The sequence below is a fragment of the Lytechinus pictus genome, chromosome 17 (genome assembly GCF_037042905.1).
Source record: "Lytechinus pictus isolate F3 Inbred chromosome 17, Lp3.0, whole genome shotgun sequence".
In the NCBI taxonomy this organism is placed as follows: Eukaryota; Metazoa; Echinodermata; class Echinoidea; order Temnopleuroida; family Toxopneustidae; genus Lytechinus; species Lytechinus pictus.
The window spans coordinates 16,643,747-16,657,437 of record NC_087261.1 but is presented as its reverse complement, the minus strand read 5'-3'; the positions used below and the strand labels follow the sequence as shown (position 1 = coordinate 16,657,437).

The window sequence follows — 13,691 nt, the reverse complement described above, 5'->3', positions numbered from 1 at the left end:
TAAAAATTATTTGGGCTCAAAACAGAAATTAATTGGAAAAACAACAACTTTTGTTGCATGAAAATAATTATTTTCTTTCATGTTTTAGATCAAAAGTTTCACCTTTATTACACAATCTTATTAAAAATCCAAACACATGACCTAAAAGAATGACTTTTCTTCTTTATAAAGATACCAAAAACATAAAATTTGGTCAATATTTAGAGCAGCAATGGCCAAATAAAAAGAGGTGTTTTCGTCCGCACCAAGCTCATTAACAATGCAAAAACCCTCTAGTCGTGAATATCTCTTGGATAATAAAAGAAGCTACTTTTTGAGGGCTTGCCGACTGACTGTGTATCCTGTGTATTGAGATGAGTGATGAAAAAATGCTTTTGTGGTTTCTACTGATAAAAATAAGAACAAAATGCGGGCTCCCTTTATTTCATCTGTGTTGGTCATAAAGATGTGATGAATAAAAAACATCACTCTCAACATTTAGCTTCATTTACAACATACTTTGATAACATGCTTGCTTGCTAACTGTTTTGATTTCATAGGCACAGTCCCCATTTTAGGGAATTTAAAACAAACAAATTTCATCCATGATTGCCTTATGTCCATATTTTTGTGAAAGTTTGTCCATAGGGTTGTGAAGAAATGTTCGCAATGTCCCTATTTTTTTTAATTTTTCATGTAATCCTTTGTCTCTGTTTATGGGCTTAACCCTTATTAAACTGGGGGGGGGGGTCAATTTGACCTTCCCCTTGACAAAATTCAGAGACATATCCAACTTTCAGAGCATAAAATTGATTTGTGGTGGCAAAAATAATGGTATCTGATATCATTTTTATCTAGTTCGAACTGAAAATGTATATATATTTATATATTCCTCATAAATTGTTCAGCACAGCAATGGAAAGTGCTGGAAAACCTTCTACTTTAACTCGAAAAACACACGGACGTACACAAAAGCTCAGACCAGCCCTATATGTTGACTACACGTCGCGTGTGGGTTTGCTCTCCGGACATCACTATCACAAAGAAAATCTCCTCTGATTTGATGATAAAAGGGCAACATTCCCTTATTAACCAATCCTCATGGTTTTTTTTTTAGTATTTGCCTTACAATGTGCACTTTATTACAATCTCGATGAAAATTATTGATACCATCATCTGCCGATGTGACGACGGATATAATCCACCCGGGTACCATAAAAATGTCCCCCAAACCCATTATCCCAATACATATTCCTGACTTCAGATAGTTTTTAGTGGCTTTAATGGAATAAAGTGCTACATTTCCCACCCATTGAATGTAAATAAAATTATAATCATCTGATAGAAGAAGTTGTTAACGTTCATTTCATGGGGACGGAAACTCTTATCAATTCTTGCCCTTGATACACATTTGTTTGCGAAAAAAGCGTATGATGCAAGGAAATTCTGCATGTTATAAGGGTGCGCGCATGCAGCGAGGACCTGTCTGCTAGTCTTCCATATGTTAAACTATAAAACCCCAATATTGAGTTCCCATTCTCACCATCGCCTCCCCCCCCCCCCCATATCAGCAATCCTTTGCAGGAATTGTAATCCTTAAAGGAATGGTCCGGGCTGAAAGAATGTATAGCTGAATGAATAGAGTAGAATTCACTGAGCAAAATGCCGAAAATTTCATAAAAATCGGATAACAAATAACAAAGTTATCGAATTTTAAAGTTTTTAAGTTTAGCAATATTTTGTGAAAACAGTCTTCATGAATATTCATTAGGTGGGCTGATGATGTCACATCTCCACTTGTTCTTTTGTATTTTATTATATGATATTAGGTTTATTCAAATTTTTTCCTCCAAGAACTAGAAAAATTGGATTGACAACTGATTTAGTGCATTAGATATTTATTGCTGCAACTTATTTCATTATAAGGGAGACATATTATTCACACAAGTATGAAATAATGAAAAAATTATGATTTTATGTAATAACATAAGAAAACGGAAAGTGGAGATGTGACATCATCAGCCCACCTAATGAATATTCATGACGAATGTTTTCACAAAATATTGCTAAACTTTAAAACTTCAATAACTTTATTATTTGTTATCCGATTTTGATGAAATTTTCGGCATTTTGCTCAGTGAATTCTACTCTATGTATTAACATATAAATATTTTCAGCCCGGACCATCCCTTTAAGTAAACAAACACACACTTCCCAGATGCAATCCACCCCTTTATTGCCTTACAGCGCTGGCAGGGAGAGAGGAAAAGAGAGAGAGATAGAGAGGTGTTATAAACATGCAAGAGTCCTGAACTATTTATATTTTAATTATTCTGATTTCGCCAATTGTGGGTCATTTTGCATCGTTAGAACTTCCATTTGGTCATCTAAATTTTGAATTGTTTTTGGATATGCCAATGTCCTAAAACAAATAAAATACAAATTGATTATTCCTAGATTTCTGTCAGCAAGGAAGCTCTTAAAAGTTTGTTTATACTATGTAAGATAGACAGCTGCAATCCAACTCCACCGCTGTGGTCATCTCTTGTTGCTGTGTGTTATCAGCTCTTATCAGCTGTCAGTCCACCCCCCCCCCCAGTTTAAACGAGAGAAATAAACACTCCCAAAAACTGAAAGTGGGGTGGTAAATACCCCACTTGAGCTCCCATTGACACAACCCGCAGGGCAGTGGGGTGGTAAATACCCCACTTGAGCTCCCATTGACATAACCCGCAAGGCAGTGGAAAACAGAGGAAACACTGACGTAATGAAAAACGTGATTACGTGACTGTATAAAATCAATGCAAATTGTGTTTTTCAACCAAAAACATAAATGTATGATTATTTTTGCTTTTGTTTGTTTAGATGGATTTATTTCATGTTATTTATGATCGCAAAAGGGTCCCCGACAAAGTTCATAAAAAAAAAACAAAAAAACAAGGGTTTAATTAAAAGAAATACATAAGAATTAAAAAAAACAAAAAGATACATGAAAATTTTTTTGTGTAGATTTTTGTTAGAAATGTAAAAATCTATATTTTCACCAAAAGTAAGCGTTTTACTAGTTTATAAATTGAGTTAAACACAAAAGCATACAAAAAAAAAATTAGGGCAAATTTCACACGCTTATTTGCATAATTCATTAAAAAATATAAGCAATCAAGTTTTTAAAAATTTTACAATACAGTCTTGTAGTTTACATCTGGCTCTAAGTGCATGCAAATTTTGGCCGCGATCGCACAATCAGCAGCCGAGATCTGAGGGGGTGGGTCAAATTGGCCCCCCCTCCCCGTATATGTTGGTCTGAAATAGCCCAATATCCTCACCATCCGATGTATTTCTACACCCTTGCTACACATAGGTTCACTGCCTTGGAGGTGAAATAGGAGCAGAGGTGTGGGAGCATTTACTTGTCACCATTAAATGCCCATTTCTGGCCCTCTCTGCCACTATCCGCAGCCCGGAAGACATACGCGGGTAAGAATTTAATTTAATTAATAAGGATATCCTTTGCCTGATCTACAGTAGCTGGGTTGGATGTAATATAGTGGTACCGGTAATTTCTCTCAAAGAATATCATGGAGGAAATAAATTAACAACATTGTTAGTATTTGACCATTTGATATTGTTAAAAGTTGTCGAACAACATTCATACATTCCTATGAATATAGAATTATCTAAAGGCTCTATGTCCTTTTGAGTTTAGAATGATAATAATAATGATGATGATGATGATTATGATAAAAAATAATGATAGTAATGATAATAGTAATAATAATAGTAAAAGCAATAATAATAATAACAGTAATAATAGTAATAATAATAGTAATATTAATAACAACAATAATGATAATGATAATAATAGTAATTATAATAATCCGAAAGGATCCTACCAAAGGCAACATTCCTTCAAACTACCGTCCAATTACCTGCTTGCCGATTCTCTGGAAGTAGCTGACTGGCATGATATCAGAAGAAATTTATCAACACCTGGACGATCAAGACATACTACCATGGGAACAGAAGGGATGTAGAAAAGGAAGAAGAGGAACAAAAGAACAACTATGCATCAACAAAGGAATTATGAAAGACAGCAAGAAAAGGAGAAACAAACCTCGCAATGGCATGGATTGACTACAAGAAAGCATACGACATGGATATCTGCACTCTTGGATCATCGAGTCTATGGAAATCTTTGGAGTAGCAGACAACATCAGAATGTTCCTAATCCCAAGTATGACGAGATGGGGAACTAAGTTCGAAATTAATGGTGAAGTGCTTGGAGGGGTTGGTATCAAGAGAGGAATCTTTCAGGGAGATAGTCCATTACTGTTTGTGATGGCAATGACATTGTTAACTAAGGTGGTCAGAAGTTCCAGGCTAGGATATGAGTTCAAGAGTAAAGCAAAAATCAACCATCTGTTATACATGGATGATTTGAAGCTGTTTGGTAAGACAGAAAGTGACTTGGAGTCTCTCATCAACACTGCGGATCTTCAGCAAAGACTTCCGTATGCAGTTTGGGTTGGATAAATGTGCAACGATTACTATCAAGAAAGGTTAGCCGGCCATTGACAACAGCTTCTACATGTAAATGCCGAACGGAGAAGAGATCAGATCAATCGAAGAAGGTGGTAGCTATAAATATCTCGGAATACTAGAGGCAGATCAGTTGAAACATCAAGAAATGAAGAAGATTGAGGCAGAGTATATCAGGAGAATTTGTAAGGTGCTCAAATCTAAACTAAATGCTGGAAACATGGTGAAGGCTGTTAAAACTTGAGCAGTAGCCCTAGTGAGATATGCTGCTGGCATAGTTGAATGGAATAAGCTTGAACTCGAAAACTTGGACAGGAAGACAAGGATGTTGCTAACTATGCATGGGATGTTACACCCAAAGTCTGATGTAGATAGACTTTATGTGTCAAGAGAGAGGGGAAGACATGATCTGGCAGGAATAGAGGAGACTGTAAGATATGAGGAACAAAGCCTCTACTGCTATATTGAAGGCCAGATGGATACTATCATGACGGCAGTCAAAGTCAGCGAAACAGCTGAAGGCTGATCAAAGGAAAATAAGATTGGAAGGATGGAAAGAGAAGGTGATGCTCGGACAGCATTTAATACAGACAGAGGAGTTTGCTGGACCAGAGAGTTGGCAGTGGCTGAAACAAGGAAGTTTAAAAAAGGAGACGGAAAATATGCTAGTTGCTGCTCAGGACCAAGCAATTAGAACAAATTACTGAAAAACCAAAGTTGAGAAGGACCGCACGTCTCCCTCATGTAGAATGTGTCATGACAAAGACGAAACGGTAACTCATCTGGTGAGTGAATGCAGCAAAATGGCACAGACTGAGTACAAAGGAAGGCACGACAGAGTAGCAGCTGCAGTTTACTGGGGTCTGGCCAAGAAGTACCATTTAACCAATGCAGAAAAATGGTACGAGCATCGGGCAGAGCCTGTCGCAGAGAACAATGATTTCAAACTCTTATGGGATTTTAATATCCAGACAGACAAGGTTATTGAAGCAAGACGACCAGAAATCGTTCTCTTGAAGAAGGAGGAGAAGGAATGTCTCATCGTTGATATTGCGATTCCAGCAGACTGCAGGGCTTGGCGTAAAGAGGAGGAAAAGATACAGAAGTATTACAACCTGGCATTAGAGCTGAGAAGGATATGGAAGGTACATGTAGTACCAATAGTCATTGGAGCCTTAGGAACTGTAACAACCACACACAGAAGCTTTCTGGCTGTTTTAGGAGTCATGTTCTTTGAAACGATACAGAAGGCAAGCTTGCTTGGAACAGCTCATAGGCTACGGAAGGTCTTAAAATGGAAAAAGACGTGAATAATGAGAAGAGGACCTATTTGTTAGAATATAGAATAGATAACCCTTGATTTCTGGAAGAAGTCCGGTTGGTGTATAATATACCAACAGAACATCAAGTTGTGAACGAGGGAAATAATAATAATAAAAATGATAATAATGATTATAATCATTGTTATAATGATCATCATAATAATCATATTCATAAAATAATCAAAATCATAATAGTGATAAATAATAATAAATAATGATCATATTAGCACAGGGTAGCTTCTTTTTAAGTTCTTAAAGTAGTTCTGCCAGCAGGCCCTGCTTAATATGGTAGTGTTATTATTACCCCAGCTTTAGCTGGGTTGCCCAGACACACAATCACTTGAGGAATTTCTTTCTTATTGGTACCCTTTTACTACACCTGGGTGGAGAGTGGCAAATGTTGATAAATGCGTTGCCAAAGGACATGAGTGCTGCCGTGGGATTCAAATTGGGACATAGTTTCTCATAGTCCGTAGGCTTATCCACTGACCCACAACACCTCTACTTGAAAATTTTCTGTAATGGCAGAGAGCATCCTGAATCTTTAAGTTATATCATATGCACCTTATGCCAAGTATGGTGTTGTATTTGAGTGGACTTGTGTTGGGACTTAGAACCGCAGGGTCTGGTGTATAAGTTCCACTGCAGCAATTGTATTGTTTGGAAAGGTGTTAGATCTACATTTGCCACTCTCCATCCAGTTGTAGTAAATTGGTTCCTAGTAGGAAGAAATTCCTTGCGTGTTTGAGCACCTGATAAGGGTAGCTGGGTAATAGTATGCAGTGCTTTAGAAATACTGCACCAAGCACTATAATGTTGATGTTGCCTATTACAAGCATTATTTATATTAAATGCCTAAACTAGTATCATTCAACAATGTATGACATTACAAATTTCTCCTTACAAAAGAAAGTATTGTGTGCTTCACCAAATACTGATTTTGCCTCATCAGCTGGTTGCAAGCTAGTCAAGACTTCAAGCGTCTCCAGGCTGAAGAAATACAGAAACAACAGCAGCAAGGTTCAAAGAAGAAAAACAAGAAACAACCAGGTCTGAAGGTAGACAAGAAATATAAGGTTGAACTAGGTTAGTATCAGGAAAAAGTGCCTCCAGAATATAGGTAGAAATTAAGTTCTGAAAATAATAATAATGATATATCAATAATAATACTAATAATAACAATAATGATAAATGAAATAGTAGTATGTTCAACTTGTACCGTACCAAATATTCTTAGTAAAGTTGAAGAATTTTCAAAGAAATTAAGAAGAATTCAAAAGAAAAGTTTTGAGGGTTTTTTAAGTTTCAGAAATTAGGGTTAAGCTGCAGATATTTTGTACATTTAGTACTACCTTTTGCATACACAGTTGATACCAGAAGTTTACATACATGTACACTCAGGAAATTCAAAGAAAAGTTGACACTTGCCGAGCATCATAGAAGTTATAAAATATTTGTGCTATCATGACAAATTTGATATCAAGCAAATGAGTATGTCATGCCCCTTCCTCACATTGCTTTTTCATCAGGAGCTGACAAATATTTAGGTGTCATTTTTCCCACAAAACTCTTCATATTTTAGACAAATTGAAAATAAAAACTTGACAAACACATTTCATATTTGTGCTAGTTACTTGTCAACACAAACATTTCAGATTACACTTTTTTGTTCAGTGGTGACATACATGTATCATGATAGAAAATGTAATCATAGATTATAGATTTGACATTTATATATTTCTCTGAATCGATGTGTGAAAAAATGATAACAAACAAGGTCATTTATGGCATGAACATAACTTTTTTTTTCAAAGAAAATTACAGCTTAAATATACTTTAATCCCAACGGCATCCCAATCATGGGATAGAGCTTAATACGCTCTTTCATATGATACCAAATTTGTCATGGTAGTATGTAGTTCTGAAGATATAGTAAATTTTAAGATAAATTTCACTGAATTTCATGGGTGTACATGTATGTAAACTTTTGGACTCGACTGTACATATTTACTATCCATAACTGGGATATTTTCATTTGATTTGCTAGTACATTACGATTAATTTTTTTCCTGTGCGCGCGCTGCATCTCCCCAAGCACGCACTACCTCAAGATTATCGCGCAAATTGGCGTCCATTTCCTCTTACTTTTGCCTGCCACCGCGTTAGGACATTAAGATAAGTGCACTCCACAAAATTATGATTTAACGTTTACTTTTGGATTCTTATTTTGCAATTCATACTCCCTTTTTCAATCTAATCTCTTTGCGTTTAGATTGTGTTCTTTCTACCCTCAGCGCAGAGCTTTTGTGTGTTTTTTTACGAGTGTCCTTTCTACCCTCAGTGCAGAGCTTTTGTGGGTTTTTTTTCACGATTTATTCCATAATTTCTTGTGAGTTTCTGAGCCTTTTGCCTCATAGCTCGCAGACGGGTTGCCTCGCATTCCCCCTCAGCCTCCGCTCTCTCGTGTGGCCGCGGGTGTCTGTTCGACGCTTCTCTTTTATTTTCTGGACTTGCTAAATTTATTTTGTTCCTTCTCTCCACAGTTAGGTACGATCAGGCGGGAAGGAGCGTCGCCATATTATTTGGCTTTTTGAAACTTATTTACAACCTTCAAGTGTTCTTGTTTCATCTTGGTTGATTATTCTTATTGTTTTAATCAAGCTTTTGTTCCTTTGTTCTTGTTAATTAAATAGTAATGGTCTTTGCGTTAATTATTAATTAATAATTAATGTCATTAGAAAATATTTTTTTAGACCTTTTGTCTTTAAGAATTTTCTTTGACTTATTTGGGAAGCCTCCCTTGTTCTAATTAATTAGCGTTTACTCTGTACTCTGCTTGCTTAATTAAAAAATAAAAAATGAAATATTTCGTCCTTTTCTAGATCAGTTGCTGTTTCTTCTTGAAGCCTTGTTTATTTATTACTTTGTTTGTCAAAGTTACATGAAAAAAAAAAATTGTTTTCTGTAGCTGATCTTGTCTCCTTGTCTCTTGACTTACACATTTTTTGTTTTGGTAAACCCCCCCCCCAAAAAAAAATTGTTTTTTCTTAAGGTGCTCTTCTTCTTTTTTTCTTACAGGAACTTAAGCAAGGGCCTGTTTTTTACCTTGTTTTTTCAGCAATTTAGCTCAAAAAACAAAGCAACAAAAACGAAAAAAAAATTGAATAAATAATTCTTTATAAGTTTAAGTCCCTTTTATAGTTGACTTAAGGTTTTTTTTGGGGGGGTTCTCTCCCCTCTTCCCCCCATCTTCCCTTTGCTTTTTTCTCTTTCTCGTTACTAAATTCCGAATCTACCGTCAACATGAGCCTCTCGGACTCTTCCTTGGCGGAGTTCTGCATGGCCGCTGGAGATGGACCAAACACCGGAACAGCTTTTCCTATGGTGACGTTGATGGTGGCAGAGAGACCCTTTGCGCAGGGCTCTAGTAAGGTGGAACCATGTCCACGTGCCCATGGGGGTGGAATTGTGGAATTGCGCCCACGTGCCCAAAAGGCGATAGCCAAGGTATCCGCATCGGAACCTGAACCTAATATTGGGAGTGGTGTACTAGTAGAGAAAACCCTGATTCCTCCAGGGCTGCCAGCCACTGAGATTGGAGGTATCTTCTCCTGGCAACGAGTAGGCTCGATGCCGTGTCAGTCTTTGCATCAGCAAAGGGCTACCAGCCCCTAGTCACAAGAAGCCTCGGAGCCCGACCCCATCGGACTCTCGCTGTCGGCAAGCGCTCCCCCCGGGAGGGCTAGATGCAAGAAACCACGATCCGCCCAGCCTCTTGCCCCTTCTTCTGCTCCACCTGCGGAGCCCCCAAAGAAGAAAAAGAAATCTTGAATCGTATGTCCCGCACACCGGGGCAGATCCTTTTCTGATTCTTGTGCCGATGTCCAGGCGTTGCAACTCTTCAAGTTGCTCCAGAGCGCCTTTTAGCACTGCGGGTTTTTACCCCCACGCACCTCGTCAGCTTCAGCCGTCGCCCAACACCAAGTGGACCAAGCATACACCAGCTATTCCGCACCTCGGGGAGCATCCAGTGATTCGTACAAATCGCCGGCTCTCGCACCTGTACAGGAACCTCCCGTTTGTACACAGGTACACGCTCCTGAGTCTATCCGTGTGTCGTCCATGGAGCCGCATAGCTCTCGCCGCTCTCGGAGCTCCGCCCGGGGAAGAAACCTGGGTTTACCCCCACCACAAGCGGCGGAGCAGGTTCTGTCAGATGAAGATCCAATTCTAGACTCGGTGGATAGTCCGGCTCCCCAGCCGTCAGCTAGCACCGCTCAGGATGCTATTGAGATCCTACAGCAGTATCTTCTGTAGATGGGGAGGAAGAGTCTCTTTTCTTTACACAGCCACGTTAAGGTTTCACCTTCTCTAAAGAAGATACTGCGGCTTTTTTCGTTCCTTAATCCTTCTCTCCCCAACTCAATCGAGTTGGGGCAAGGATGGGCACCCAGTTCTCTAGTGGCCAGTACACCACCTTGGAGAAAACGGACCTCCGATATGAGAGCCTGACTCGCTAAGTGCTCAGGCTCACCGCTTTCCTCGGAGCTCTGCTGGGATGGCAAGCACAGGCATCGGAGCTGAATGTCGGCGAAGACAGCATCCTTTTTTACGAAGCTTTGCTTTTGCTGGTCCGCGAACTGTGGATGCGGCTGTCTATGGCAGCTACCACTGCCTTGAGTGCTTGCAGAGCTCGGGTTCTTGCCAAAATAGGCATCACACCCAAGGACATTCAAGAGTTCCTCCCGTGTGTTCCCCAGTCGGATAAGCATCTCTTTGGGGGAGAAGTGGCCTCTCTTCTTAACAAAGAGATTGAAGGCTGCATGCAGGCGTTTGAACACCTTAAAGAGCTTAAGACCTCCCGCCCGCCGGCACCTTCCGCTAGGAAGCCTGCCCCGAGGGCACGCCCCCGAGCCGCCGCGCGGCTACTCAAAATCAGCCCCGGCACCTGCCCCGTCTGGTCGTAGACACCGTGCTAGACCACCGGTTAGCACCGCCCATGGTGGTGAGGGCAGAGGTGGGCGAGCAGCCTCTAAGGCTCCATCTGAACCCAAGCAGTCTCTTTGACGGGCTGTCCCAAGCGCAGGAACTGGTCAGCGGGCATCTCCCTCACTTCCTCCCCGTATGGGAGGGAATAACGGACAAAGCATTTATCTTGTCCGTCGTGCGAGATTTTTCCCATCCTCCACCAGCAATACATCGCATCAGAAATCAGTGCACTGCTGGAGAAGGAGCCAGTAGAGTACCAGACAATCCCCATCTTTGTCTGTCTCTTATTTTCTTTGTCCCCAAGCACTCAGGGAAGTTGAGAATGATATTTAACATGAAAGTGACCAATACGTTCATCACGCCAGATCTCTTCCGTATGGAGACTCTGGCATCGATCATCCCGTCACTACAGGTGTCTGACTTGACCATCTCTCTCGATTCATATCCCCATCCATCCCGCCTTGTGGGATCTGCTTGGGTTTCGTTTCCGGGATTTGACTTGTCTGGGTCTTGAAATGGTATCTTGACAGAACCAAAGCAGTTCGCAATGCTGAACAGTTGTTAATTACTTCGCGCGAGCCGTTCGCAGCATCCCACGATACCATCTCACATTGGATTGTGGAAGCAATAAACTCAGCTGATAATGACGCTATGCCGAGGGCCCACGATTCCAGGAGTATCACAACGTCATGGGCCCTTTTCAATGGAGTCCCATTAGACGACATCCGGAGGAAAAGACATAAAGGAATTGTCAGAGGCCAATTCCTTTACGTCTTTTTACCTAAAGGATATCCCGTCGGGCGAGGCGTTTGCCGCCTCAATAGCCTCCATGTCTTCATGTCCCTAATTTTTGCGCACTTGTTTTTTAGACATGCCCCCCTTCACGACTGAGTCTGTGTTGGTCTCGCAAATCAATTGACTTTATCCCAGTTATTGATAGTAAATTATGAAAATACCATGATTTTCTTATTTATGAGATAAGTGGAGATATTCACTTGAACCCTCCCACCGGCCCCTCACCTTGCATGGCAACATGTCTCTAGGTTCAGGCTCATAAGAGGACATGGAGGTAATGAACTAGCAAATCAAATGAATATATCCAGTTATCTCGTAAATAAGAAAATCATGGTATTTTTATAGTAGCCTCAATTCACTTTCGCATTTTCTTTACAATAGTATGCCTTAGCCATTATAGTTGTAGGCCATGATTTTTCTTGCTACATGTAAGAGGCTAAAAAGAGTCTCTGTCTTTTAGTGCATAATTCTTAAACATCATTTTGAGACTGCTGAATCATGTGAATCAGTCCTTTAGCAAGGCGTTTATCTAAATTTTGCCACTCTCCACCACAGTTGAGAAATGGGTAATCGGTAGGAAGGAATCTCTTGAATGCTGGAGAGCCCAATCAGGGTAACCATGCTAATGCAAAATTAATAGAATGCATTGCTTAAAAGCATTATATAAAGTGCATATCCTTTGCAAGTCAAACTCAAGTGCAGAACTTTTAAACTTTTGGCAGTTGTATGGAAGGAACGCCACTCTGATCTGGAGAAATATGTCTACTTGCCTTACCCTCGTAAACCAGATGATGTGATTATGCCAAAAGATCGCACTCTCTTGGACACATCACAATTTGTAGCAATGCATCCAGTGGGTGTTCTGGACCTGAAGAAGGTAAGAATGTAACACTCATGAATAGACGTTGAATATAACATTTTATAAACCTCTATTCAAGAATAAAGTCCCCTGATTGGTCAATAAGGTCGATATGGTTGTTAACAATGGCAATAGATACATGTATTGAGAGACCTGCCCATTGCCACCTTGTAGATTGCTGAGATTCCCATTTGATTGCGTACAATGCATTATTTTGTGTGAAGATTGCAGTCGTTCGTAAAGTCGCTCATAAAGTTATTCGTGAAGTTGCTCTTAACTTGCCAACAACTTTATGAAACACCAACTTGATTTGTTGATACAGCTGAAATCTCATGGACTACCAGCAGACCTGAGTCTGTCACCCAGAGAGACTGTTATCCTCTATGATGCCATGCTTGAGGTATACCCTGAATGTCAACAACTCAAGGTACAGAAACAATCTTGTCTGAGGGGTTTCAGTGTTCATGTATGTACATTAGAAGACATATTAGTATGGTGTTAAAGCCCATGGCCATTCAAATTGATGTAAAACTTGATATTGGTACATGTACCAAATTGAAGGTAAGGGCCTATGGGAAAGAAATTAGTTTTGAGTGTGAAGCACGAGGATAAAACATATTAAAAAAAAAACATAATGGCCGCCAGTTTGAGATCCTTTTTTGTCTCGCCCACCAGAGGTGAAGGCGAGACTTAGGGATCCAAATGTCATCCCTCCCTCCGCCACATACATCATGACACATAACTCAGCAACTGTAAGTCATTTTTCAACTTGGATGGTAGATGTACTTAAGGGATCTGCATGTTTTGCTGCAGTCAGAGGTCACACGGTAAGGTCAAAGGTCATTTTCAGGTCAACATTAAAGTTTACATGCAAGACTCTCTTATGATACATAACTCTGCAATTGTAAGTCACTTTTCAATAAAACTTGGATGGAAGATGTACTTATGGGACCTGCATGTTATGTTGCCGTCTGAGGTCACATGGTACATGAGTCAAACATTAAAGTTTACATGCAAAACTCTCTGATGACACATAACTCCGCACCGTGAGTCAATAATCAAATCAAATTTGGGTTGTAGCTGTACTGAGGAGACCTGCATGTTATTGTGTTTGGAGGTCACATGGTAAGGTCAAAGGTCATTTTGAGGTCAACAGTAAAGTTTCCATGCAAGACTCTTACGATAAATGTTATTCCATCCCAGTTATT

The 13,691-nt window shown here is 39.8% G+C and overlaps 1 protein-coding gene across 2 annotated transcripts in view; it reads left to right on the top strand.

Moving 5' to 3' along the window:
* LOC129280216 (probable ATP-dependent RNA helicase DDX60) overlaps positions 1-13,691 on the top strand; it is a 119,873-nt gene that overhangs the window by 65,223 nt on the left and 40,959 nt on the right. For both annotated transcript variants that reach the window (XM_064111740.1, XM_064111739.1), the window contains 4 exons: positions 3,341-3,456; positions 6,793-6,926; positions 12,347-12,501; positions 12,806-12,910. In XM_064111740.1, coding sequence (XP_063967810.1) covers positions 3,341-3,456; positions 6,793-6,926; positions 12,347-12,501; positions 12,806-12,910 — 510 coding nt within the window. The remainder of the gene's footprint in view (positions 1-3,340; positions 3,457-6,792; positions 6,927-12,346; positions 12,502-12,805; positions 12,911-13,691) is intronic.